The following is a 27,900-nucleotide window of genomic DNA, read 5'->3' on the forward strand; positions in this document are numbered from 1 at the left end:
ACCATGAAAGTTTATTTTGCTTCATTGCATCTCTTCTCCTTCAATGCAAATAACTTTTACTAAAACAATAGACACTATAGATGTGCTATAAAATTTATCAATAAAATTGGAAGGAAAACCTTTACATTTGCCCAACATCTGCTCAGACTGATTGAAACTGCTCATCTTTTTCACTGAATCTGTTTCCATTTTGCCAATTTCCTGCAACAAACATAAATGAAATCTTATTTGTTTACCTTGTACTTAGACCATATGCAGCAATGTTTGCTTTTAATATTTAGGTTACTCTTGGATGGCAGGCTGAAGATAAAAAAAACTAATGGGATTATTAAATGAATCATTCCTGATCCATATATATATATATATATATATATATATATATTTTGCACATTTACCCCAGAGGCAGTTGGCATCTGCTAATTTTATCACTCTGTATTTATAGTATATTAGAAAACCTATGCATGAAATTGCATCAAGTTCAACATCTTATCCACCATTAAATGAGCAATGGCTGAGATGAAAGAGAGAAATATACAGTTATTAGTCACACATTTTGTGAGCAATCATTTCTCTTATATAACCAATAGAGTTTATTAAACAAAATGCAGACATGGAGCGAAGCTGCAGCTAGACTAAGTACCTGTGTCACACTGTATCAGCTTTGAACACTGCTTCTCATTTACTCATCAGCAGAGTTCAGCTCTTGCACACTCTCTCATCATGAACAGGATAATAGAATATATGAATGGATGGATTTCAGATAGGATCTAAATAAGGCAATACCATTCATGGCCACATGGTGGCAGGACGACTGTAGCAAGGTAGTCTTTAGCTGAAAGACTGAGATATGCATGTGGAGAAAAGATGAAAGAGACTCAGAAATATAAGTATTTATGGTTTGTTGTTGTGGTTTGTGAAGAATAGAACCAGCACAATGGTAAAGCAGTTCTCCCTGTGTCAACTGCATCCTGCACAGTGAATCCATTATTTTTGTCCACATGTGCATTAAGCAAAATAACATAAATATCCTTATACACTCATAGTTGCCTATCTCTATAATTTGGGAATCCTTTCAGACAGGATAGCCTACTATAACTACCATCTTTGTTGGCTGAAGTATAAGCAGGGTGCTAATCTTATTCTAAAATACTCCTCAACTTTAGAAATCATGCAGCCCGATAAAGTTTTAATATATAATATTTTTAGTTCAGTTGCTCTGCAGTCCTACACTTCTTTCAAACATGTTGTATCCCTCATCATAAAACCAAAGGTTTTTAAAAGTTAACAGAATGTTTAGTTTTATTTTAAATGTGGCAACAAGACCTAGAAAACTCACAGCATATAGCTTAAATGTGAACTAAAATGTAGTTGTGGAATTTGACTTATAACTAGTATTGTTAATGAAGAGGATGTTACAGCTCTGCTGGGGACTCCCACAGTCACTACCAGAGCTGGAACATAGCAGAGGATTTTTAATTGTGATTTTCTGTTCTCTGATTATACAAAAGAGTTTAATTTAAACATACACTGTTTTATAGCTAATGTGAAGCCTGATGTTATTATTATTTTTTTGTACATATCAAAAAAAGTAATAGTAAATCATACTTTATGTGTCACAGAATATGTCCCCAAGGACCCTAAAAAAGTGCTTTACAAAGACAGTCGTTTCTAGAGGAAGTTGATGTAACTTAGTATCAGTGATGTTTATACAATTATTTGAAATATGCAAACACATAAGGCATGTTGTATTTATTTCCCCTGCATCCACAAGTGAAAAAATGCAAACAGAGAAACTGACAGAAAGAAATACACACAAATAATATCACATACAAACATAGCATCCTGTACTCCCAAACCTGTTTGTTAAACAGAAATAGACACAGTGCAAATGACAAGTTTTTTTTCTCTTTTTGTTTTTAACATTTTCTCTGATCCATCTGGAAATTTTTTTCTTTTTCTCTTTTTAATGTGGAACATTTCAACACACTACTACATAACAACAGGCTGTTCTGTAGATGACGTAGCCTTGAGGCTATACTTGACATGTGAGATACACTAAGAGACAAACGTGCCAGATTTAATGGACAAAATATTGTTTTTTATACCTTTTTCCCAATAGCTACAGAGACAATATTAATATAGAGAAGCATAGGAAGAAGGTCCAAGGAGCATCAAGTCAGACATGCACAGCATGCAGCTGTTGTGTGCATGCAACTATATTTATCATATAATCAATATGGAAAACATAGGTGTGATCATTCAAATGCTACATTTTTTAACCTTCAAAAGGCATTTTAAAAAAAGAAAGAATCAAACTAAACAGTTTTTTGTACAAGGATTTAGGATGCAAAACTATAACATGAATGCAAAAAAGTCAAAAAAGGAAAACAATAAACTTAATATTCACAGCATAGCAATTTCCTTATCATTTAAATGTGTATTTTTATATACAAAAATAACTTAATTACAGTCTGACATCACAAAAAATAGTATGGTAAACAATGATTATACTGTCAATAAAGCAAAGCTACATCTCCAAGAGTGCAAAAACTGTCCCACTCTAAACTATAGTCAGGTTCCCGTTCCACACTACAGCCTGACCACACACATTAGTACAGCCGACAGTTTATAAAAGCCCAAAAAAACAGACTGCACAAAAATGCTGCAAAAGCCTTGGATTCAAAGAGGTTATGACTATGTTTAAACAGTAGAGGGCAATATTTGCTTATGATCCAATTTTGTAATTACACTTACAAGCTACACTACCGTTATTATGTTTATGTGACCTCTCTTATGGGGGAAAAATTCAATTACGGGCTATTTAGAAATTATTTTAGAGGCAATGCAGGAATCATATGAAGCTCTATTTTGGAAAAATGTCAGTTTTGGGGAAATTGATCAACACTATAGGAAGGCACTGGTAAAATTTTAGTTTTGTGTCATTCATGTGGACATTGTTGCTTTATAAAAATAGCATTCTGGTTGTATGAGAAGTCTTTAAAGACTGAGTAAAAATGAATACAGAAATCAATGTTTTATTAGGGGGAATCATGAAAATCTACTTCAATATATATCAAATTTTGATTTAAACTTTTGTCTTTTTCTGTAATATATTTGAAGTTTTAAAGGCATTTTGCCATTCCCAGCCCATTGAGGATGCATAGTCGCTTAGAGTCACCTTGGTTAGTAAGTGAAACATGCTAAGCTGAAGGTCAGGGGTTTAGCTTAAAGGCTAGTCAGACAGCTGCATCCTGAGCTGAAATCATGCAGGTTTTATGCAGTGACCATCATGAAATAAAGCATTTTAGGGATCTTGCTCCAGGGCATGGCACAGAAATGCACAGGCAACAGCATACAGACAACAACATAGAGACACAAGCTCAAACATCTGTCTGCCACACTTCCTGTATATGCTACATCTCTGTTACATGCACGGTATTTTATCATCTCACTCCATGCTGTCTACCCTTCCTGCACTCTCAGACTTTCTGAGGACATGCGATGTCATGTTCACCTCACTCTGGACTCAGGCATTATGAGCACAAACATCGACATGTAATTTCCTTAGAGCCTAATGCAATGAAACCAGCATGTTTTCATCTTGCCTCATCAAGACAGTCAATACAACACCTTACAAATACTCGTCCCCTTCTTATGCCAACTCAGTCAGTTGCAAAACTCACTTCTTCATTTCTCACTTCATCTCTCACTTCAGTCAACATTTCATTCTATTTCCATGTTTTTCTCAAAACTTTTCACTATTTTTCCATTCACAATTTCCCCTTTAATTGATGAGATCACATAGTCGTGTCACCCTAAAGGGAGGGTCCAGGTTTGGCAGGCCTCCATGCGCTCCATAAACGGCTATAACTCAGGCAGGCAGCCTGGGCTCAATCTTCAACGAGAGATCATAGAGTGTGTCCTCGTCCATTGTCAGAGTCTTATCCAGAAGGTACTGAGTCACCTGGAGAGAAAGCATAAAACATGAAACAGATGTTGCAAGTTTCCCACTAAAAGCCTTCATTTACAGCTACAACTTGACCTGAATTACATTATTTTCAAAGAATTTTTGCTTTTTAATAACTGTTAAAAGCTGCAAGGGTAAAATCAATCTGTTTGTATTGATGTTATAAGGATTTTTCTAAAAGAAACAACTTCCTGTTGATTTAAGATGGCTTCTATAAGGACATTTCAAATGAATCAACATTGTAAGCCTTCTTACATAAGAATACTTCTTCAGTACAGTAACCATAGTATTAAACTTTGTCAAACTCACTTCAAATGTATATATATATTTCTAAGGGTACTAAAAATAGCTGTGTTTAGTTTGAATGTTTTGGCCTTGTGTCTATGTTTAGTAAAAACTAAACATGGCTACACAAAAACTTAAGTCTATCATTTTTCATATTTTAAAATGTGTTGAAAATCTAACAATATAAAGCGATGCTTTTGTGATGCTAAAGAGACAAAAAGAGAGAGAGAAGTAGTATACCTTGACTTGATGCTCTATTCTGTAAGGTGTCTGCTGAAACTGTCGGATCTCTCTGATTATGTGGGAAATCTGAGAGAAATGCAGAATTGAAGTAGATCAATAAAACACAGTTCTTAAGAGGATGATTTGATTTATATTTGTGCATTTTGTTTTCCTTTTTTAAGCCTACCATCCTCATTTTGGAGAAGTTAACGAGACCTTCCTCTGTAAAATTTGGAGTTCCCTCCTCAATGAAGGCCAAGTCTGTTAGATACATTCCCAGGTATGGCACACATGGAGGGTTGCAGCTGGAGGAGGAGTGTTATGTTATATACAGATAAACTCTTTCAGAATTTGTAAAATATGCATTAATTTAGTTTTTTTTTTATGATTAAAAGACAAAGACTTACTTTTTTAAGGTCTCCCTCAGATTTTTAAATCTTCCCTCAGAGGACACTGTCTTCTGCAGTTTGTCCATCAGAGCTTTAGTCTAAGCAGGACCACAAATATACATTTACACTCATTTACAAAAGGTTATGTTTTTTTAAAAAAAAAAGCATAGACAAACAAACAATTTATATTAACTTGTGACCTACTTACTCATAATATGATCATAATAAAATTTTAAAAAGTCATATTTACTTTGACCTTTAGTAGAAAGCCTTGATTGGCAGTCAGACTGGTGACTGGATTGATTATTAGAAATAACCAAAGAGCAAATACCATTAAAAGGTAAATGCTTTCATTTCTGTAATTTCACAGGGCATCAAATATATAGGAGGGATTTACCCTTCACACATCAGAGCCAAAAGGATTTTCTTCTAATTTTCTATGTTTATTTAAATTGTAGCTACATATTTATTGATAAATGGATTTTAGTTTTGCTATGCAGAGGATTTATGGATATTATTTTTCACCTGTTTGCTGACTTTAGCCCAAGTCTTCTTCAAACGGAAAATGGCGCTGCGATTCAGTGCAGATGTGATCTCCAGCACTCCATTGTAGTTATTTAGACAACGACAGATGTCCGCCACTGCGACCCACTTCTCAATGGAGCTGGCTCTTGAACCTACGTCAGTGTGGCTCATTATCTGGGATGCCACCAAGTTACTCATCTTCAAAAGGGATACAATAAAGTATGAGAATGGAATATATTTTTCCAGAGGGATCAGAAAACAGTGGAAGGATATGGGAAGAAGTTACATCGTTGAAGTGTTGACTTGTTTTCATGATGTAGGGCGTCCTCTCATTCTTATCAACCTTCATCCAGCCCTGACCCAGGAACTCTCTTAAAGAGGGAAAACAGAGATGTGTGATTCTTCCAAAAGAATTTGCATCTTAAAGGTGTAAGTTGTGTTAGCTAAAACTTGCCCCTTCATGAACATGTTACCAGTGGACATTGATGATCTTGACTAATTAAGTATCATGAGACAACACAAGCTGCTGGGAAATCAAGTGAACTGGGTGGTTAAAGATGAAAACTATGTATTTCTACTAAGTGAACAGAAAAATATTTGCAAATTAAAAAACTTTTAGAAGGTGCATTCCCTCATTTTCTTAAATAGTGTTTTTTTATTATTATTTTTTTTTATTTTGCAAGCTTAAAAAATGGGTTATTTGTTATAACACCCAAGTATATGATGCATATAAAATAAAATACACAGTAATGATTTTACTCCATATGACGTGTAGTATTATGGTTAAATATTTGAGATTAAATTATGCAGTTTAATAACTCTAAATGACTACTCAGTGTAGAGAAACTAGAAGTGGTCTTGCTGACATTTCCTAAAGCAAAGAGAAACCAATATATGAGTAGGTTGCAGCATATTTATATCAATATCATATATTTGTGTAAAACTCTGAAAAAAGAAATGCAGAAGCATCAGGTTTCTTTGTTGCTCATGAAGTTGAGTTTGTTTGGCTTGATGAGAGGACTGACTCATAAGGAATGCTCCTGAAGACAATGTGATCCAGCAGAGTGATCTGTTCAGCCAGCTCCATCGCAGACAGTGATTCAAAACACTCTGCCTTCAGACAATCCGCCTAAACACACACATGCAGAGATAAACTGCAATAAACAAAGACACACCCCATAATGCAAGAACAAATAACACGAGATATTAATATCTTCTGAAAGCCTGGCTGCAACGATTATTACTGATGACAGTTGACTGTCCCCAGGAGAGCGGCGACCAGGAGAGGGTGTATTAACCCTTTCGCCTGGAGGAAAGTGTGTACTGACTAAGGCTTTTATGTCTTACAAAAGCAATAAATGTCTCTTTTTGAAGCTCGGTTATCATTAAGGCAAGATATTGACCATTAGGTGTTAATTCTTAATGTTTTCATAACAGGTGACGGGGACAAAAGGGCTAAACAGGAAAGCATGAACATATCTGGGAGGTTTAATAACATTCAAATAAAAAGTTACATCACTCTGCAAGTCTGGACTTTAAGAGGTTTAACTTACACAGAAAAAGGCAGAATTTGTCATTTTATAGGCTACATGAAATTTTTGTTGCACTTTGGTAACTGAGTTATTTTTTAAATGTACATTTCTTTGATTTTACTTACCATCTGTAAGATGTCTTCTATCCGCAACTGGGCGTCTTCCTGCTCGTCTTGAGAAAGGGCACTGGGAGAAAGAATAAAAACAGAGCAGAGCAAAGCCGAATGAAACATATTGTAACATAAAGTAATAAAATAGAAAAGGAGGTTTTATGTTCACATGAAACTAAAAGGAGAATTTGAAGAATTTAAATCTAACGGAGGAAAAAATAATCTCAAGCTGGTTTATGTGCTGTATTTAGAGAAGCCCTCCTTCCCATAACGTGTCCATGTAGAGTATGTACAGTACATACATGCAGACAGATGCAGCTCTAGAATTAGGTTAAAACAAAATGCAGTTTGGTCGTCAGAGTAACTGCACGTAAAAGATAAAAAAGCCTTCCATGTCACAGATGGTCGAGTTTTAAACATAATGAACTTCTTACAATATCAAAGTAATATTTTGTCTAAAACCAAGCAGGAAGTGAGAAAAGTATTTTAGTAAGGATGTTGTGCCATTGATCGTAGATGTTTGAATGTTGAGTTTCCTTCCTGCTTGTGAGGACTTTGTAGCTTGTTAAATGGCGTTGGCTCCATCGTGGACGTGTTCATATCAGGTGTATTTCCCTCATGTCTCTTGTAGGAGCTGCACTATACAGGACGGTGCAATGAGTCGTATTTAAGGCTATGAAGAAAAAGATATGGTTGTTTCAGCTGGGGGACTTGTTGGTACCTTAGTATATTGGCAGTAGCTTTTCTCTCTTGAGGCAGAAGATCTGGATCTCTGAGCACCTCCTCCAGGAGATAGACCACTGACATCTTCAGCTCCCCATTCATCTCAAAGTCCTAAACACAAAGAAAAATGAACCTTTAAACTTAAGAGTACACATTTAAAAACAAAGGAATTGAGCTCTTCAGCAATGATCACTATTTGACTGAGGTGATAACAAAATACTATAAATCTCTTGAAGACTGTCACACTGAGATATTAAAGAAACAATGAACAATATGGCCAAATAACTGATTGAATGTCTTATTTTATGTTTCATAATATCACCAAACCCTGTAAAAAGAAGACTACAGTTTTGAATGGTGTGCACACATGAGAGAAGCATGTGGTTGTCTCTTCACACAGTAGTCTCTGCAAATGACCATTCAGTCAAGTCGTCCTCCAACCATCCATTTCTTGTCCTCAATCCCCTTATAGCTTACAGTCTTTACACTTTCTTTCCTGCTGTTTTCCATTTAACTCCCAGTGCAGTTTAACTCCTGTTCAAAGGTCAGTTCTAACAAGCTCTCTCTGTTCGTTAGCCTCTAAAAGATAAATGTGAGGGGGTGGCATGTATGCATGCGTGTTTGTGTTTGCCTCTGTGTTAATAAGCTGACTAAACCTGGCCTGTCATCACAGCATTTTGTATTATTGAAGAAAAATACATGAAATAGATCAATGCCGTTAGACTAGATAGACCTTTGTACAGGGAGTCAGGCAATTACTTTGATGTTCAATTCATTAGACAGTGCCTGCTAAGCAGAAGAGGAGGCAGGTTGAGCTGGTCTGGCTGAAATGGCAACAATATTTTGTTTGTGTGCGTGTGGCTGTTAACATTTTCAAGTGAGAGCAGTGGCGCGGAGAGAGGATGCATCAATCAGCTGCTTTAATGAGACCACAAACTTGATCACCCAGGCAAAAACACACATATGCACTCACAAAGACAAAAACACATACACACACTAGTGGGTGGAGACAGACCTGTGAGTGTTTGGAGACCCAGTGGCGCAGCACGTTGAGAACTCTGTTAGTTGCAGCTCTGCGGATGATGAACTCTTTATCACAGGTTCTCTCTGAGTTGGCAAACACTGCAGAGGAAATTAAAGAGAAAGAAACGAACTTCTGATATATGAGGCTTTTATGTAAGCAGTGTTCCAAAGGGTCATTACCAAATGACTCATAAAACATCCACAGACCTTACTAACGTCACTGAGTTCATTCAAGAGGGACATAAGTGGAGTAGAAAGCTGTTCTGTGGTCAGACAAATCAAAACTGTAAATTTCTCTTTTGAAATTCATGGATTCTAGGTTAAAGATGAGAGGGACCATCTGGCTCATTATCAGTGCACAGTTCAAAAGCCAACATCTGTGATGGTATGGCAGGCATTAGTGCACATGGCATTCAAAACCTGTATGTACTTTCAATACTGAAAGATATATACAGATTTTGGAGAAACATACTGGCATATAGACTTTTTTTGGGGGGGGGGTTATCAGACTCATTTTGCTAGAATGCCAAACTGCTTTATCAATCAATAAATAAATAAATTATACATTTTCTCAATTTTAATAACATTGTTGTACACCTTTTAATCAGCGTAAATAAAGGATTTAAATAATTTGCCATCATAATATTCTGTTTAATCTAGATTAAAGACCAAGCAAGTATGGAAAGTATGAAACTATGTATACACACACACAAACATATGAAATGATACTGACCATTTCACAGCTAGCTTTTTGATTTTATGCTTTAAGATTATTAATTAACTCAAACAATACAATTGTTATTTTAATTAAAGTTCTTGGGTTTAACTGCTATGTGTGTGCATTTCTGTATGTGTGTTTGTGTGAGTCTACCTGGTGGGGAAGCATGTCCTGCTGCTGCAGTTGCAATAGCAAAAGCTGAGGCAGGAGAGACTGAGCAGCGTGAATTCTCCCCAGACTGGACTACAAATGCACAGACACATAATTACCATCAGTGGAAAAAGTGCTGTAATATTTCTGCAGTTGTTATAATCCAGTGAGGGAACACAAGTGAATTAAAATGAACTTCTGTTCTAACATATCATAACATGATGACAGTGGCCACAATTACGGCAAATCTCTTGGCACTATGAGTCATTACTTCACCTAAATATGAAGTTCTATCATATAATTTAATACCTTTTTATTGTAAATTCCATATGAAAGCTTAATTAGCAGATAAATGAATATAATAGGTTAATAAATCTATTGGTGAATTGTGTAGGAGAAGAAATTAAAAGTTGGCACTACTAAAGTAAAAAACTGTGCAATCTTTGGAACAATAAAACACTTTCTACTGTACCCATATGTGAAAAGTGTTTAATTATCAGAGGGATTAGGTGATCACATTGGTAGAATATTAAAAACCATATGTAAATTACAGGTTATGAAGCACATCTCTTAATATAAAGGCTAAATGTGTGTTTGGGGGCTGGAGTATTCTATCAGGGTTGATTAATCTAATTAATTTAAAGGGTGTACCTTTTACATTGAGACAAATAAAAAGGTTTACATTATCAATCTTTCTCAGTAGTTATTGTCTTTAATGTTGACACAGAAACGTTCATCCTCTTCCGTATTTGATCTACATTCAGATAAGACTATGTAATGCCATCCAGACAGTCTATTTAATTGGCCCCTCTTCAAGGAAAACAACCCAAGAAACAAATTTTGGACTTAGCCAATTTACGCTATTGTTCGGCATTTTTAGTTTTGTATTATGATGCTGCACCAAAGATGGCAGGCACAAGGGTCAAGGACCTTTACCTGACTGTACGTTTGCAGAGTAATTAAGCAGTTGGCTCGTTGCTGTCCACACAGCAGGAGCCCCTGGTACTGTGGTGTAGTCTGAGTAAATAAAGCACACAAATACACACAGTCCTACCTCCAGGCTGTCTGTAGCGGAGGTGTCGAGGTGTGGATGGAGAGCGACATGGCGACATGTCTCCTGCTTCACTGGTCTGTGGCGATTCTGGGATGATTTTCTCCAGTGACACTGATTCCAGAACAGCTAGACAGGAAGAGAGAAGAGGAACAAGAACAGTTATGTACGTGTTGTAACAAAGCAGACAGCAGAACATCTGGATAAGATCCAAACTTTGTAAACATCTCTTCTTAGAACATTTGATTTTTTGGAATAGTAACATGCATTAACCTTTGGGTGTGGACTCCAACACAAAACAGAATTACAATGACCAGGAAAGAACAACAGTTCAAGCACATCTCTGAGGGGGGGGCATGCAGCCGTGGGATGCAGTATACAAATAGGTTGAGATCTGTTAGCATAGAGGGCCATGAGCCATCGTTGTATTTAGTAGTAAAATTACTATTCATTAGCCAAGCAATGTTTTGAGGAGCTGCACAGAAGGAATGCAAATCAGACACGTTTCCATGAACTGTCTTGTATTTGAATACCGTGCTTTGTTAATTAGTTGTTGTTTGCCAACAAATTAAACAGGTCAGTTAGTTTGGAACATATGCGCTTAAAACCCTGAAAAAACAGCATATCTCAAACTGTAAGAGGTTTCACTTGACACATGCTCAGAATAACTGGTAATTTGTCAGCATAAATAAATATTTAAAAATCTGTACGTGTGCAAACACATAAGTGCACAGACTCATTAAGAGCTAAATGAACTGACAGTATGTGGACAAGGTGAGGGTAGCTAGAGAGAGGAAGCACTAATGGGTGTTTTGTCTGCCTGCGACTTTTGTGTGTGTCTGAAAAAAAAAAACTATATATATAGTGTTTTTTTTTGTTGTTTTTTTTTTTTATTTATTGTATGAGTGTGTACATGCTAATGAGAGTCATACTGCAGTTTATTCTTACTTTGCTTTCTCAGATACCCTGATGCTTCCCTCTCCAGTCTGAGAGGGCTGTTTAACACCGCCATTAGAAGATCTGAGCATGTGTGGTCGTAAGTCAGCTAGCAAACTCGAGCACACAAAGAAAGGTGGATAATGATGTCCCACTAGGCATCTACTCTGCTCTTGAAACTCTTCTTAGCTCCTGCTCATCATAAGAATTTTTATTCATCTCTAAAAGTCAAAATGTATGGTAAAAGTTCAGTTAAAGTGAGTATAGATATGAGCTTAAAAATACTGTAGAAGAAAAAGGACATTATCAAACAGCACACAGCAAGACATAGAAAAAGGAGTCAGAATTCTTCACACAAGTGGAACAGTCTGATGGATACAACTTAAAGGTGAAATGTATAGAAGTGGCTACTGCACTAAAACTAATGAAATCTAAAGCTGAAATCTAATGAGCAGGTCATTAGACTTTTTCTTTGAGCTTCATTTCTCGACTAAAGAAATATTTTGAAGACAGCCTTCAGCTGAACAGACACACACAACAGTGAAGTTTAGATAACAACACACACACACATCCCTAACCCTAACCCACACACAGATAGGGAGATAAATTTGCTCACTGGGAAGGATGCTATTATCTTCATATTTCAACATCACAACGTGCTCCAGAAATGTATCAGTCATGTGCTACAGTGAGTTTCAGTGCACATGTAACATTGGTTGCAAAAAAAACACACACAAAAAAAACACTTTTTACAACATCTGCTAACGTATCAAAGGCACAGGTGGTGAAAAGCTTTTAATCTGAGTGTTTTTTTTTTCTTATTAACATGAGTGACATGCAGAAAGGATAGCGTCACATAATTTCTGGAGGAAAGAATTTAAATTTATATTCATGTGTTGATTGATGCAAGCTAGAACCAATATTATTGATCATAAAAATGGATGAAAGGGCTTCAGTTTTGACTTTTTTAATACAAATCTTTTTATAGCTCTAAAATTTGCAGTCTGAGAACTTTGAATATTTAGACCAACTTTTACAAAAGTGTGCTAATGGAGCTCTAACGTATTTAAAAATGTGGCCCTAATATTTTTGTGACGGTAAAATGTTTTTATTTGTAATTTTCAACAGAAACTATTAACATACTTCTACGGATGCTCCGTCGAAGTTTGCCACAGAAGGGGTCAATCTTGGGCACTTCCTCACCCTCTGCTGTTGGGCAAGGACTCTGGTCCGGTGAGGAGGGAATGGGAGAGGCTTGATCCTGTGTTGGCTTGGAGTTGCTAGGTGGGGGCGATGTGGAAGATGGAGGAGGAGGAGGAGAGGTAGCAGTTGGGGTTGGAGTCTGAGGTGTGGGGGTTTGAGGGGTGTGTGCTGATGTGGGACTGCTGGCAGCAGACTGGGAACTGTTGTGATTGATGCTGGAGTTGGACAGAGGACTGGTCAGGTCAAGACCTCCAACCCTAGCAGTGATGGGAGAGTGCAGGGAAAGCTTTCGAGTTCGAACTGGCGAGGAGGTGCGGGATGGGATAGACAAGGGAGGAGGGGAGGAGAACTTGCGGCAGAGACGAGGAGATCTATCATTTATGTGCTCACCACCTCTGTTATTTTGATTTGTGGCAAAAAACAACTCCAAGGACCTGAGGAGGACAGAAAGCAATATGTTAGCAAAGTAACAGGAAATTAAAAAAGCAATAAATAAAATGTTCAGGGAAAAGGACAAAAAGACACGGTACTGAAGCAGCTCAAAACAAGACCTTGCTCGTCTCTATATTTAGTTTTAAAAGGTTAGTTTGAAAACAGAATTCATAAAGAAGAAAAGAGCAGATCAAACAAGGCAGAAATGAGGGTTTTACAGAGCAGTGGGGGAGGCTGAAGTATTCTGTGCTAAATTTTGTGACATGTTGTAATTAGAGTTGTCCAGAGTGACTTGTAATGAGTGGGCACAGTGCAGTCAGGGCATATCAGAAAAATAAGACATTTTCACCCTGTATGAAAAATGTTTGTATTTCAGTACACAGGGAAGGAAATAAAACAATACCTTTGAGGTTACCCTAGTGAATGTTTACATCCATTTTAGATTAAAAGTGCAGGTATTTTATACCTTTTTAGTGTCTGTATTCTTCCCCAGTTTGAATAAACTGCAATAAAGCCAGGCAGGTGAACATGTAGTTAATGCAGCTGCAATCATGGTGCAGCCACCAGAGTTATCACTAGATTATGTAGTTCCCATTTGCTTCAATGACACTTTATGGCATTTAAAGAGTAAATATTTGGGCTTTATGGCAAAAAACTGTTCAGTTTCGCTGCTCTCATTATGTTTATTTAAAGGTACAGTGTGTAAAAAATTCTGACATCTAGTGGTTAAAATGGGCATAGAAATGATTTCAAATGCCAAGTGCAGTTGTAAAAGGCCAGAATTCTTCCAGACATAAAACATGTTTTCATCTGTAAGATGCAGGGGTCTGCAACCTTTACAGTCCAAAAAGACATTTTTCCCTCAGCCCAGCTAAATGAAACTCGTTTAGAGCCACAAATGTTACGAGACCTTTTGAAAATAAAAGACAACATAATTTTTGATAAATGTCTACTATAGGAAATTTGTTGTCATTTTTATTTCTATTGTAAGGTTTTAAATAAAGAACAACATAAAACTTCTGCAAAATGAGAATAGATAGACTTTCTTCTATGGAACATAGATACTTGTGGAAAATTCTGTTAAAAAAAAGCCCATTGTTTCCAACCTAGTTGTAAGAAAAATATGTTTAAAAAAAATATTACTGGTACTTTTAGAGTCATTGTGTTGTGAAAAGTTAATGAAATTATTCCATAAAAAAAAAAAGAAAAATTGCTAGAAACCTGCATTTGTTATTATTTCTATATTTAAAAACATAAGTTATTTCTTTAGCATTTTTAGCCCTTTATTGAGAGCCATTGTGGAAGGTCCACAAGGACCAGAGAGCCACTTGAGGCTTCAGAGCTGCAGGTTGCAAGTGGATCCCTTGTCTTTAGGTGCAGTGATGACTACACTACAGGTAACTACTTCAAAATTGTGTACATATGTACTGTCTTCTTCTGTGTATCTTTTATGGCAATACTTATCCCAAAAGGTGCTCTAATCCCTATCAAACAATGCTGGTACTGCAGTTCTAAAGCTCAGAAGGTTCTCACTTCACACACAGAGTTGTGTAAAGACACTGTATTAAAGATAATGGCACAAGTACAGCAGCTGCCATGTATGTGGACCCACTGCAAATAGACATTCTAAGAGAATAAAAACGCAACAGTTACTTTAATGAGGTGGTTAACTACCAATAGAAATGCAGTTTTTAATTATATATCAAATCATTCTGGCATTGACCTTTGATTTTGTTACACGCTGCACCTTTGAGACTATGTTTAAAATGCTAGGCTCATGTACATGTAAATGAGACCTTTTTAAAAAAGGGTTTAGATTTTAGGAAATAATTACCTGAATATTACAGCTTCGATGGCCATCTAATGTTAAAAGTGAAGCAAAGTTTGTAAAAGCAAACAGCCTTATATATTATAGACCATATATTATAACCCACATAGGAGGTTGGCAGAGTTGCTATTGTATAGAATAACATTTAGAAGTACATTACATGCTACACTTGCATCTGCAGATTGTAGGTTTACCCAGGTAAAGGTTAGTTTATAATAAATATTTGGTAGAATTCGACTGTCTATTCTTAGGGTGGCTCCTGAGGTTCTAATAAGATTTTTGGTGTAGCCCATGACCCACCAGCTTGCAACATGTGATAGTGCCTGGTAACACTCTGATGTGTTCTTTTGTATTTCTTTCGGGCTTCTTTTTGATTAGAAACCGGTTTGGTTTAGGCAACAAAATTGGTTGTATTTGACAAGCAAAATGACACACTGTGACACAAAAATGGCTTGGTTACGGATGAACAATATCAAGATTTGCCTAAAAATAAACCGTTTCATAGCAAAAAAACATGCCACATGGCATCTAAAAGGATGCAAAGTGATGGCAAGCATGCTAACAAAGCAGAAGTATGTTACATATTAGAAACAGGACTTGGAAAATCCTATTGTATTGTTTAGTCGTTGATCTGCTACCTTGACATTTAACTGGGAGACAGTCTATAAAAAGAGGTAAAATGCAGTGAACAACACTGCATGTGGATGTTAACATCTCTGAGCAGTCTTGAGGCTGAAAAACAGAAATCCATCCTTTTTTCAAATACATCTTGCCACATTAAAATGCCTTATTTGCTCAGTAATGAAAGTGTAAACGCTCAAGGAGCCACGAGAAAAGAGCTACATGAAGAGAGGAGTAATCATGCATAAAGAAACACATGTTTTTTCTTTAGCAGTGAATAGAAGAGCAAATTGCATCCCAGACAGAAAAATGAGGGAGAGAAATGAAACGTTAGGAGACGGGAAAATACACTGAAAACAGAAGTGGATGCTGATGAACTTTAAGGCAAGCAGCAGGAAAAGAGGATGCAAAAGGCAGAAGATACATGATGCATAAGGTATGTGATGAATATAAAACTGCCTAAATAGGAATTTAGGCCAAAAAATGGATTTATATGAGAACAGAGGGAAAAGATAAAACCAGCTTCAATTAGGTGATTTGGTGAGAAAAAAAGCTACAAATCCACCGTTGGACCCATTGCATTACAGTCATTTAGCAAACCCTTTTATCCGAAGCAGCTTACAGTGGTTAGGCAGTAGCTAGGCAGTAGCGTTAAGGGTCTTGCCTAATGACTCAACTGGAAGGTGCTCGTATTCGTCCCCTGGGGGGGAATCAAACGCTGGTCTCCCGCATGAGAGACAGATGCTCTGTTAACTGAGCTATCCAGCCAATGTGAAATATGTTTTTTTCCCCATTTCTGTTGCCATATTACTCATCTGAAATGTTTCAGATTTGTCTGACTCCATGAGAGTCATTCGTACAAAGTAAAGGGAAAAGCCATGCATCAGTTCATTATCAGACCAGAAGAGAGGAGGAACAGGCAAAAGCAGTGTAACAAAGATGGAAAGAGCTAAGGCAAAGAGAGAAGAAGCAGTTACTTAGACTGATCCATGGCTATCTTCTTGATCTTCATACAGTAGTCAGGACAGATGGATGAGATAGACAGACGGTCAAATGAGTGGTACTGTGCCCTGGAAATGGAAGTGACATGAAAAGACATGAGATGGATGAACAAAAAAATAACTAAATGTATGTGTGCAATGGTTGGATGTAGACATGAAGATGCAACAGAGACAGAAGATGGCTTGAGGGGAAGGTAGAAAAATAATGACGATGAGCCTTTTGATATAGAAAGGGTGTCTGAGGAAGCTGGAAAACACTGTGTGAGTCAGAGAACAGCAGCCCAAAGGATGTTCAGTCTCCCATGATGATACAAGATGCATGAGCACATGGGAGAAAATACATCATAAACAGATGCTCAGAAAACTGAGTTTTTGTCTACATCTGTGTATACACATACAGTATGCGGCCCATAGTCTATACATATATATATATATATATATATATATATATATATATATATATATATATATAAAGAAAAAAAGTTTTAGCATCCCAATTTAAGCATTTTGAACAGTTTCTGATGTTCACAGGCAGATCAATATCTCCCTTATAGCTTCTCATTTCAAAAGGCCAAAGTGATGATGGCCAAAACACTAAACTTCAGGCTTCAAAACTCTTGACTCCACAGACCAATGGGTGATGCCATGGTGGCTGCATCCAAGTATTTTAGACCTTCTGTGATGCAGCCTAACTCAAATTAACTTAAAAAATTGAAAAACAAATAACTTGGTAACTTAACATTTGTGAAAATAACAATAGGACAGCTTTTCTGCCCAGATAAATATCAGAAAAGTAATGAGCATTTGAGCCAAAAGGGGACCATAACCATGTAGCACCATAACCATCACTAGCATGACTGAAAAACATCAAAATATTAGACATAATTCTAGTACACTATACACTTTAAACTTTGCCCTTGGGCAAAGTTTATCCAGGCCAAAGTTTATACAGAGAAAAGGGCAAAGTTTATCCAGGTTAAAAACCTGGGTTAAGTGACTGTGGAAAGAATTTGAATGCACTATTCTTCTGCAGCCAGAATCCTAATGAGAGAGAGAGAAGAGGTTCACCTGAACACAGTATATTCCTATGATAGCGCCAAAAACTTGGTTTAAGCAACTGTTCTGTGGATCCATCAAACACAGTTTGCATGTAATTCATCTAGTGTGTGTTTAACCTTGTGGAAAGACAAAAAATCTGCCTGCCAAGTGCAAAACAATCCCTATAATTTGAATCATAGATAGTATTCATAGATGGTTTTAGAAAAAGATAAGGGGGAGGACGCTAAGAAAACACTTTCAAACTTAGATTTAAGGCATTCATGTTGGTCCAGACATGAAATCTGAACAAAAAAAAAAAAACAAAACAACAAAAACAAAAACAAAAATGTTGTAAATAGATTTCTTTATGAGCTATTTTTGTGTTTATTAACGCATTTTTAGATGTAGAATTGTAAGGACCTGATAGGTATGGAGGAGAATGGCTTCTTGTAGATGTCAGCCAGTTTGTCCATGACCACCGCTGCAGTGGTAAAGATCCTGTAAGTGTGCAGGAAGGTGTTGAGGAAGTCTATGGAGAGGAAGCGCAGGTCGGTCAGCCTCTCCAGAAGCCGCTCCACACTGGCATAACGGATCTGGGGGACCTTGCAGGAGTTGAGTGTCTTGCTGAAGCAAATGTCAACATCATCTTTATGGAGGCGCACATCGGATCTAATGGATACACACGTACACACATACACACACATAACCATGCGTGGGTGACTGCTGAGCTGCTAAGCAAGAATAAGGTTATGATTGTAGTTTAAAAAAAAGATAGATTGAAATAAAAAGGCAAGCCAAGTAATAAAGAAGTGAGTACAGAGCCTGCATATTTAACAGTAATTGCATAAATGATAGAAAAAGCATAGCAGCTAACACTTAGTAATAAAATCAATACAGTTGCAAAGTTTTTTCCCAGGTGTATGGAGAGAAATTAGTCTCAAAATAGCCCTGAATTGGTATTCCATAGCCTACGAAGGAAATTACTTGATAATTTTCATACGTCTCATACATAAATTTTCAAATTAGCACTAGGATGGCAAACAATTTGAACACAAAACTGCCGACCTCACTGACAGCTAGCATTGATATTTCCATTTTTCAAAAATTTTTCTGAGCATACAAAGAACTCTAGAAATTGCACAAAATAAAGACAGATGTAAGATAAAAGCTCTATATCCTATATCTGTGGATGTGCAGTCGAATAACTGATTAGTCAGAATGGCGCACAAAGTTGTCAGCTTTTTAAAAGAGTCAAAGGTGTAGTCTAAAAATCTGCTTTTAGTTAGACAAGAGATATGTCTCAATGTGCAGAGACATGATGTTGTTTATGGTGCTGTGTTAAAAGAACAGTGTGGCCCTTTTAAGGTTGAGCTAGAGTGTAGGAGAGAGAGACATACAGGTGTTAGCTGGTGTGACACAGGGGAGGTCTGAGTCAGAGGGACATTAAAGCAAAAAAGTTAGCTGTGAGAAACCACCTGTTTAGCTGTGAATGTTTTTGCTACAGGCTTTAGCAATAAACACCACACAGCTCTGCTAGTTACAGCAGAGTTGTGTATCTGTTTCAACACTGCTGGGTAAAGTGAAAAAACTTAACTCTGAAGATAGCTGCAGCTTCACACAGCAATAATCACCTTGATTGTTTCTGCAGGAAATTTTAACAGCTGTTTCTGTCAGAGTTGTCACCAATAGAAGACGTAAGAGACCAGAGCAATACAGTTAGTATATTATCACAGAAATGTTGTGCTTCAAGAGCAAAAAGAACAGATGGAAAGATTAGGAAAAATAAGTCATTTTGCAATAGCTGATTGCTCCTGTAAGTGTGGAGTTTTGTTCAGTTGGCAAAGCAGCTGCCCCATAGACGCATTTCCTACCACAACTTTATAGATGATCCACAAATATAAATATATATATATATATATATATATATATATATATATATATATATATGTCCCTTATAAACTAAGCTAATAGTGCTATTAGCATTCTTAGTTCACTGACTTCATACAGTCAACCTCACGCTAAAAATATTGGAATATTTATTGATAATGCTTTTAAACCAAACAGCAGATCATCTCAGTGGTTCTTTTTTTCATTCAAAGCTATTTGTAATAGCAAAATCCTTACTGCCAAGAAAATATTTGGAGAAAGTCATCCACTTGGTCATTATGTCCCAGTAGTATTGCAGCTTGCTCAGAACGCAGCTGCCTATATTTGACTGAGAGGAGGCGATGAGATCAGCCCTGCACTTGCTGCTCGCCAGTGGAATCCCATTAGTTTTAGGATAATTTAACCCTCTGGGGCATGAATTATTACAAAACAGTACCACATTTATTAAAATAAAATATTTTACTTCTACAGACATGCACATTGATGTTTTTCTGTATTTTAATCTTATTTTAACTTTTACTCTGTGCATTGATTTTTCTATTTGATCTATGAAAATATTTATAAAATAATATCTTGTCATATTAATATAATATAGATTTTCTATAAAAACACCTGGCTCATTTTCTTGTCCTGTCTATCACTGAGGCAAACTTGGTAATTACAATGTATGTATATATACTATATCAAATGCAGTTATTCTTTATACGTGGCAGAGCATTGGTGATTCACTAAAGTCCAATAAAGTTGCTAATGTATGATCCACACCCACGCATATATTTAAAAACAGCGTTTAAATATGTGTCCGCTGTAGTGAACACTATGCTTCAAAGGGTTAAGATTTTGTTACTTGTTTATAAAGCTTTAAATAGTTTGGCTCCATTATACTTAAAGGAGCTGCTACTTAGAGATGCACTACAGAACTTTGGTAGATTCTTTTCAGTGACGTGCCCCCCTAAACGACAGCTGATTTTGCATTCACCATGCATATACAGACAGTAAAACACAGTCCTATGTTTACTCATCTTATCTCTTGTTTATTCGCTCTTTCTTTTCCTGTCTTCTTCCTATAATGTCCTTTTACATTTCTTTGCTAAATCAATGTTCAATACTGCTGGTGTGTTGGAAACCACTGTCCAGTGATATCTGCGCGGAGTAAAGCGAAACTCTGCTGCACGCTTTTCCCAGAGGCAAAAGTTGTGAAGTGCAGTTTCTCAACCTTGGGGTGCTTCCAGGTAGCGACAGCTTCAGAAACGTATATTAAAAATTTTGCCATCAAACCAGTTGGAAAATGCAGTTCTAAGGTCAGAAAATTAAATGGTGCATCTTTAAGACCCCCTTCATTGTACTCGCTTTTAAACTGTTAAAATGTTGAGTTAAGCTCAAAATTTATTTTAAATTTTTACTTTTTATTCTGTTTTGCTGTGTGTGTGTTTGAAATTATTTCATCACACAGAAATTTTGGCAAAAGGGTTGTTGTAAATGTGCTATGTAAGTAAATTTCACCTTCACCAATCTTTGTATGAAGTATTTTCTTGTGAGACAGAGCTTAACAAATATTTGTGATGATTTTGAATCTAATTAGTCTCCATACAGTTATGGCGTTAACATCTATTTTGCAACAGATGCGTGGCATGAAGAGATGGGTGTTTTTTTTTCACTAGCACAAAAGTACTTACTTTATCATGTGAGGCACAGTGACTTTGGAGTTTTCCTCAAATACGCTGGTCATCAAGCCATTACAGCGGATATTATCTATGCACTGTATAGACAAAGAGAAAGGACGGCTAATTAGAGAAGTGAACGAATAGGAACAGGGAAAAAAGACAAGATTCTCAAGATGGTTGAGAATCTTATGCTGGTGAGGCTTACGACATAAAACACGGCAAAGTTGAAATATTCTGGATTTACACTGAGAATGTTTTTAATGTCTGGTTACTTTTCGTTTTAAAGAAATGGAGACCTGCTTTGAAACTGTTTAAAAAAATATAGTTGATAAGAAACTGACATAAAAAAGCAAGCCATTTAAAGCTGTGGTTGTATTTCTCTGACATGAATTAATCCAGGGTGACATGCTGTTTGTGAAGTACCGAGGCAGAGAGCTGAACTTGGCCTTGGGGAACTGCACCACACTCTGTGTTTACTTATCACTAAGCCCTCTCTATGCCCAGTGGAGACTAGCTCTAGCTATTTGAATGTTCTTGTTATCCTGTGTTTGTCTGGGTGTATGTTGGTGTGATTTTTCCTTTACCTGGCTAATATCGCTGGTCCACGCAGCCTTCTCCTGCCGCGATGGTGCCAGCAGCACCACAGTAAACGGCGGTAAGTCTGATGGTTCAACAACCAACTTAAAGTCCAGCTGGCCAAACACTTGACCACCAGCTTTGGCTGTGTTACAGAGAAAAAGCTTTTACATAAATATGAATACACACAGAGAATGATAAAGGGTTAATTAAGAAGACCTTCTATTTTCTTCTATACAGCCTTTAGGTATCCAAACACATGTAATTGTCTTATTCCTTATGTGTGTGTGTTGCTGACAGTCTCACTAACTGCAAAATTAATCCTCGGGGGAGGAAATGATAATAATACTGTAATGTTAAAAGATCAAAACCTGACATTTAAAGGGGTTAGCATCTGATATTTAAACCGAAGTCATTTTTGGATATTAATTGTTTGACACCTAATTAACCTCCACCTGAGTGGTGAATGGCCTAAATGAGCCAATAAGAGCTGTTCATGCGTCGACAAGATGGACACACTATTTCATAGATGTGATAAACTTACACTCCTCATCATTAGCATCAGGTTCCTCTATAAGGGTGCAGTCAATTAGGGACAAAACTCCACCTTGCTGCAAGAATTAAAAAAAATATATGCAGAAAAAATTACACAAAAATATCTTCTTTGAGGCAGTGAAACACAACACAATTAACAGTGTTGTCACCTTAAGAAGGTGTAGTTTTCCCCCAGAGCTGCGAGTGCAAACAAGGAAGTGCTTGGTAAAGAGAAAGCACTGCCTTTCCCCTTCTTTCTTCAGAGACAGAGACCCCAGACGGACTTTGCTTAGTTTCCCTCGTTCCACTGATGGCAGCTGGATCAGAGAGCCTGTGGAGCAGGGGGGACACAGGAGTACATTACATTTCACTAAGCTGACACTAAACTAGGAGCTGTGTGTACAGAGCATTTGCAATGGCACAAACAAGACTAAAAACTAACATTCCTGTATACTTAGGAACTCCTGCACATGTGCATTAATGCATTCATTCTGCAGAGCAATGACATTAAAAAGGAGTTTATAGAAACAGGTTTAGAGGCCGGATTTTTTTTTATTTTACAGGAAACATGTATCAGTAGAAGACATGCACTGTCAAACCTCCTGTCAGGATTTCATCCTCTGATATATGACTCAGCCACAGCAAGAAAATCACAGCCTCCTTTCCTGTGTAAGGCAGTTTGGTATGTGTTTAACTTACTAGCAGCTATCACTTAACCAACAACTGCAACTTTAAAACTGCTGATAGGTGAATAACATTGATTATCTTAGTACAGTACAGTGTTCAGCTGGGAAACATTGGGTCCGCACATTTATGTGGGTGGTACTTTGGCATAAACCCACTTGAAACATTGTTGCAAACCAGTGGAAATAGTACTCTTCATTGGCACAGCCCCCGACAATGTGTTGCATCACATGGCAAAAGATGCACATGAACGGTTTGAGGAAGATAACAATACTGAGGCATGGATTTCTATACTCCCAGTATCTGAATCTGTAAGATGTGGTGGACTAAAACTCAGCCTTATAAGAAAAACCAACAAACACACTGGCTTTGCTGCCACCTGGGATCAGGATTTGTTATTTAACTCACACACAAAAACTGACTTCTTCCACTTTTGCAATACTGCCGAAATAAGACGTGTCCTTTTTCATACTGATACCAAAAAACTGGTTCATACTTTTAGTACATGAAACTACACTGAACTACTGAAATAAAATTTAAGCTGGTTGTTCAAATACCTCCCTCAATATCTCTCAGTTGATCCAAAATTCAGCTGTAAAAGTGTTGACTGGTTCCTTCGGGAAAGATCCCATTTCCCCTTGTTTTGGCTGTAGCACCGGGGTCCCCCAGAGGATGTGCCCTCACCATTCCTGTTCACACTTTAGCTACAACTCCCCCTTCTGTCATCTGCAGAAGTTCTCCAATGACTCTGCCATTGTTGGCTGGGTGTCAGAGGGGAACGAGCTGGAGAACAGGGGGGTCATTGCTGATTTTGTGGACTGGTGTGAGCAAAATCACCTGCTCCTGAATACCAGAAAGACCATGGAGGTTGTAGTTGACTTCTACAGAAACCCCCTTTCTCACACACCAGTAAACATCCAAGGCCCAGGCATTGCACTAGTATACTCACTGAAGTACCTGGGTCTTCATCTCAACAAAAAACTGGACTAAACCGACAGATGCCTTATATAGGAAGGGCCAGAGTCACCTCTACCTGCTGATAAGGCTAAGGTCGTTTGGTGTACATGGAGCTCTGCTCTGGACATTTTACGAAATTATTGTGGCCTCTGCAGCCTTCTATGCCATCGTGTACGGAGCAGCCCAGACAGAGACAGGAAGAGACTTAACATACTAGTTAAGAGAGCTAGATTTGTCTTGGGTTGCTCACTAGACTCCATCACGGAGATGGCAGACAGATGGATGTAGCGCAGATCATTCCATCTTATAACCATCATACTTTATAACAGCTCCATATAACACCCAATGTACAATTCAGTTCTTGTCAGCCTCATCACTCTGTTTTTTTGCCACTTCATCACACCCCATTGCTTCACACCAGTTTTTTTGTGCAACTGTATGTAAATAATTAATTATTATTTTTTAATATTTCTTAATATAACACACTGTGGAATATGTGCATAGTTAATTGCTATGGCTGCTATTGCTGCTATTGTTGCTGTCCCCCTTTTTTTGTGTGTTATCCTCTTTTTCTCTCAGACTGTCCTTTATATTTTTACTGCTGTAGCATGTAAATTTCTTAAATGACATCTCTCCTGTAGAGTGTCAGGAACTGTATTTCTGTCTGGCTTCTATTTTGTTATATTTCTTTCTTTTTGCTCCTTTTGTGGCTCAGAACTCCTACTGGGCGTGGTGGTAGTGGTGCTAATGAAAGATTCTACTCACCTGCTGCTGTTTGACTCAGCCTGCCTACATAAGAGCCAGTCTGCAGTCCACTCATCGCCAGATCGTTAGTTTACCTAGTGGTACAACGCCGGCCATTCAAGGATTTTTTGATTTTAGTATCAGTTGTTGAGAATTAACGTTCCTATTTTTCTTCTGTACTTCCATTTACAGAAGAATTCTGTTCCCAGTTTGAAAGACTCATCACAAGCCTGTGTTTGGTCTGCCAAATAAACTTTGTTGTTTCTTTATTGGATCAGCTGTCTGCTCCTTCCTGGGTCCAGCAAAACCTTAACACAGTGAATCTGCTCTGATCACTCACAGCCGGGCCGGGGACTTTACTGCCTTCTTCCCTCTGGCAAATGATATAGAAGCCACAGAGGCCAGACAAACTGTCTCAAAAACAGTTTTTACATTTGGCCGATCAGACTCTTAAATACACACATCTGACCCCTACGGGTTCTAACTCTTAAGACAATCACTTTACCTCAGTGCAGCAGCCTTTACTGCTTTGACAGTTTTCCCGCTGCAATATTTCCACACACCACTGTATTTCTGTATGTTTGTATATAATATTGCAAGGAAGCTGCTTACTCTCTACAGTTTGATTAGTTACCATCCAATCAGATAGACGTAAAAAGACGGACAAAATTCGCAACCCAGCTTCAGAGTCTCGCACTCAGTTATGCACTTGTGGACAGGATGTTTGCCAAAGAACTTCTATTATTTTCCACAAATACAAATCTTTTTTAACAACCATGCAAATCTTTTTCTGCACATTCACCAACTTGAATTTTTCGGGATGACAAACTTGATTTACAAACACAAACTCTAAAATTATTTGCAAACATTAATTTACACCTGCAAAATCTTTGATTTTATATTGAGCCCATACTTTTGTGTTTGAATTATAGTAAATATTGGTGCAGATTATGGAGAAATTTGGCTCAGTTCAAAGGGCACTGCTGCTCAACAATAAAGCCCATCCATCCATCCATTATCTTGACCGCTTATTCCATTACGGGTCGCGGGTAAGCCGGAGCCTATCCCAGCATTTTAGCAGGTGAGAGGCAGAGTACACCCTGGACAGAACAATAAAGCCAGCAAAAGCAAAAACTTAATAGACTAAGTGTTTCACAGTAATACTTTAATATAATAAAAAAATAAATAAAGACCCAGTTAGGAGCTGTAGCTATCAACACAGTGACCAGGCGTTAACTTTGTTTTGTTTGATTAAGCAACTACACATTTACGAAAATCATACCTACATAAATCAGAGTGCTTTATGTAGGAAGTTGCAGCATGTGTGTGAGATTTCACTCAACAAAAGAGGTTTGAAGCTTTGGTTTTAAGTACTTAGGAACAAATCTATAAAAATAAAAGACTTGTTGCTAATAGGTCAGTCTTTTAACTTTTTTTGCAAGCTGATTCTGACAGAAAAAAATCGCAGAACCACATTTGAACTGTGCAGGCTAACAGAGCCAGATGTACCTTTTGTACAAGACATCACTGTATCATTTATATTATTATTTTACCAAATGGCAGATATTACAAACTGACAGACGGGAGAGTCTCAAAGCTGAGCACTTTGCTGAGTAGCACTGTGCTCCAAACTCCAAACTCACCCTGCCTGACGAAGGTCTGGCTAGTGTCCAGCAGGATATCACAGCCTTCAACTATCATCCTCTCTATGGCCAGATTCTTGCGGATGTTTTCTGTGTCGCTCACCTCGTCATGCATTACTCTGGACACACACACACACAACAAGTTAGTTTAGCATTCACTATCAAGATGTTTGAGCAAAGTGACAAACTGGACACATACCTGGACAATTCCTCTAATTTGGATTTGGCAAACTCCAGGCTCTTACGCTCCACATGCTCATGAGGTGTGTGTGCCAGTAATTCATGCAATGTGATGATGTATCGAGGAATCTTTTGTTGGGGGAAAAAAGCATTGTGAAAAAAATTTGCAAAGTTTACGCAGACCACAGATGGAGGCAAAAACTGATGTAGAAATATATGGACTTCAATTGGGTTATAATACGTTTGTGAACTAAGATGAAGTATTGCTTATGATCTACCTGGAACATGGGGTAGGTGAGGAAGGTCTCGAGCATCCTTCCCTCACAAGCAGCGTTAGACTCATACTGTTTCAGCAGCTTGTCAAAGTCTCTGTTCTGCTTACAGTTGGCCAAAACCTGAAGGCTGTACTGATGGTTACGGACAAACTCCTGGTAGATGTTTAACATGGGCAGCAGGATGTCAAACAGGTCAGCTAGAAAACAAAAACAATGTTTGTGAATGCACTTTGTTACTCATTTGAGGGTAACATCCCAAAAAAATCAGTGAATCCTGAATAGTCTGCCAGTAGCTAATAATTCTTCTGTTTTATTGATGAGTTCAGTACTCCCTGTTTAAAAAACAGCATGTCATTTGAAGCCAGAATTTGAAGAAAAGTGTTAATAAGGCAACAAAGAATCTCCCTGAAACACAATAGAAATCAGTTAGAAATTAAATTTAGATTTAGTGTTATTCTGAAACAAAGAGAGTGAGAAAAGATTGGCATGTTTAATCATTGAGATTCTATCCTTTTTGACACAAATAATTCACTGCCACATCCTTCATGAGTCTGTTTCCTAGGTGATGCTTATCGGTTGAAGGCGGCTTTTGTTTCAGGAGGTGAAATAGTGGGATGCCTTTTGGTCTGGATGGTCACTAAATGTCAAGACAATGAGTCTGCAGGTTGCAGACTGAGATAGGAAAACAAAGAGGGGAGCGTGACATCAACAGTGACGTCTGAATGAGACTTTCTGAGGAGAACCACCATAAATTTGACCGTGATGTTGCAGAGTGGATTTAGAGTGTGAGCACAGAGCGTATTAGTGTGTTTAGAGCCTCATGCGAGGTCAAGTTACAGCTTACCCAACACCAGAGTGGGCCAGTTGGCTATCCTCGCCTTCAGACCTTGATGGAAAATCTCGTGAAGGAACATGATGGTCTCACTGAAGACGCATTGAAAACACAAAGACAGAAAATATTTTTTAAATATATGCCTTTTTCTTAATGCTGATTGTGTTTTG

The 27,900-nt window shown here is 37.5% G+C and overlaps 1 protein-coding gene across 3 annotated transcripts in view; it reads right to left on the reverse strand.

Annotated features, from left to right (window-relative positions):
* Nucleotides 1-1,734: 1,734 nt before the first annotated feature.
* rasgrf2b (Ras protein-specific guanine nucleotide-releasing factor 2b) overlaps nt 1,735-27,900 on the reverse strand; it is a 52,091-nt gene continuing 25,925 nt past the window's right edge. The window contains exons 7-29 of one of the 3 annotated variants that reach the window (XM_041999687.1): nt 27,743-27,822; nt 26,902-27,095; nt 26,643-26,752; nt 26,444-26,562; nt 22,586-22,746; nt 22,426-22,492; nt 21,890-22,026; nt 21,318-21,400; nt 18,175-18,423; nt 16,693-16,785; nt 12,775-13,268; nt 10,699-10,824; nt 9,648-9,737; nt 8,769-8,875; nt 7,752-7,864; nt 7,046-7,106; nt 6,414-6,517; nt 5,675-5,759; nt 5,389-5,586; nt 4,882-4,961; nt 4,662-4,779; nt 4,493-4,561; nt 1,735-3,964 (exon numbers count right to left, since the gene is read on the reverse strand). In XM_041999687.1, coding sequence (XP_041855621.1) covers nt 3,872-3,964; nt 4,493-4,561; nt 4,662-4,779; nt 4,882-4,961; nt 5,389-5,586; nt 5,675-5,759; nt 6,414-6,517; nt 7,046-7,106; nt 7,752-7,864; nt 8,769-8,875; nt 9,648-9,737; nt 10,699-10,824; nt 12,775-13,268; nt 16,693-16,785; nt 18,175-18,423; nt 21,318-21,400; nt 21,890-22,026; nt 22,426-22,492; nt 22,586-22,746; nt 26,444-26,562; nt 26,643-26,752; nt 26,902-27,095; nt 27,743-27,822 — 3,031 coding nt within the window. In that variant the 3' untranslated portion in view covers nt 1,735-3,871. The remainder of the gene's footprint in view (nt 3,965-4,492; nt 4,562-4,661; nt 4,780-4,881; nt 4,962-5,388; nt 5,587-5,674; nt 5,760-6,413; nt 6,518-7,045; nt 7,107-7,751; nt 7,865-8,768; nt 8,876-9,647; nt 9,738-10,698; nt 10,825-12,774; nt 13,269-16,692; nt 16,786-18,174; nt 18,424-21,317; nt 21,401-21,889; nt 22,027-22,425; nt 22,493-22,585; nt 22,747-26,443; nt 26,563-26,642; nt 26,753-26,901; nt 27,096-27,742; nt 27,823-27,900) is intronic. The other 2 variants (XM_041999689.1, XM_041999688.1) reach the window with 2 other exon arrangements.

Source organism: Melanotaenia boesemani, chromosome 11 (assembly GCF_017639745.1).
Source record: "Melanotaenia boesemani isolate fMelBoe1 chromosome 11, fMelBoe1.pri, whole genome shotgun sequence".
In the NCBI taxonomy this organism is placed as follows: Eukaryota; Metazoa; Chordata; class Actinopteri; order Atheriniformes; family Melanotaeniidae; genus Melanotaenia; species Melanotaenia boesemani.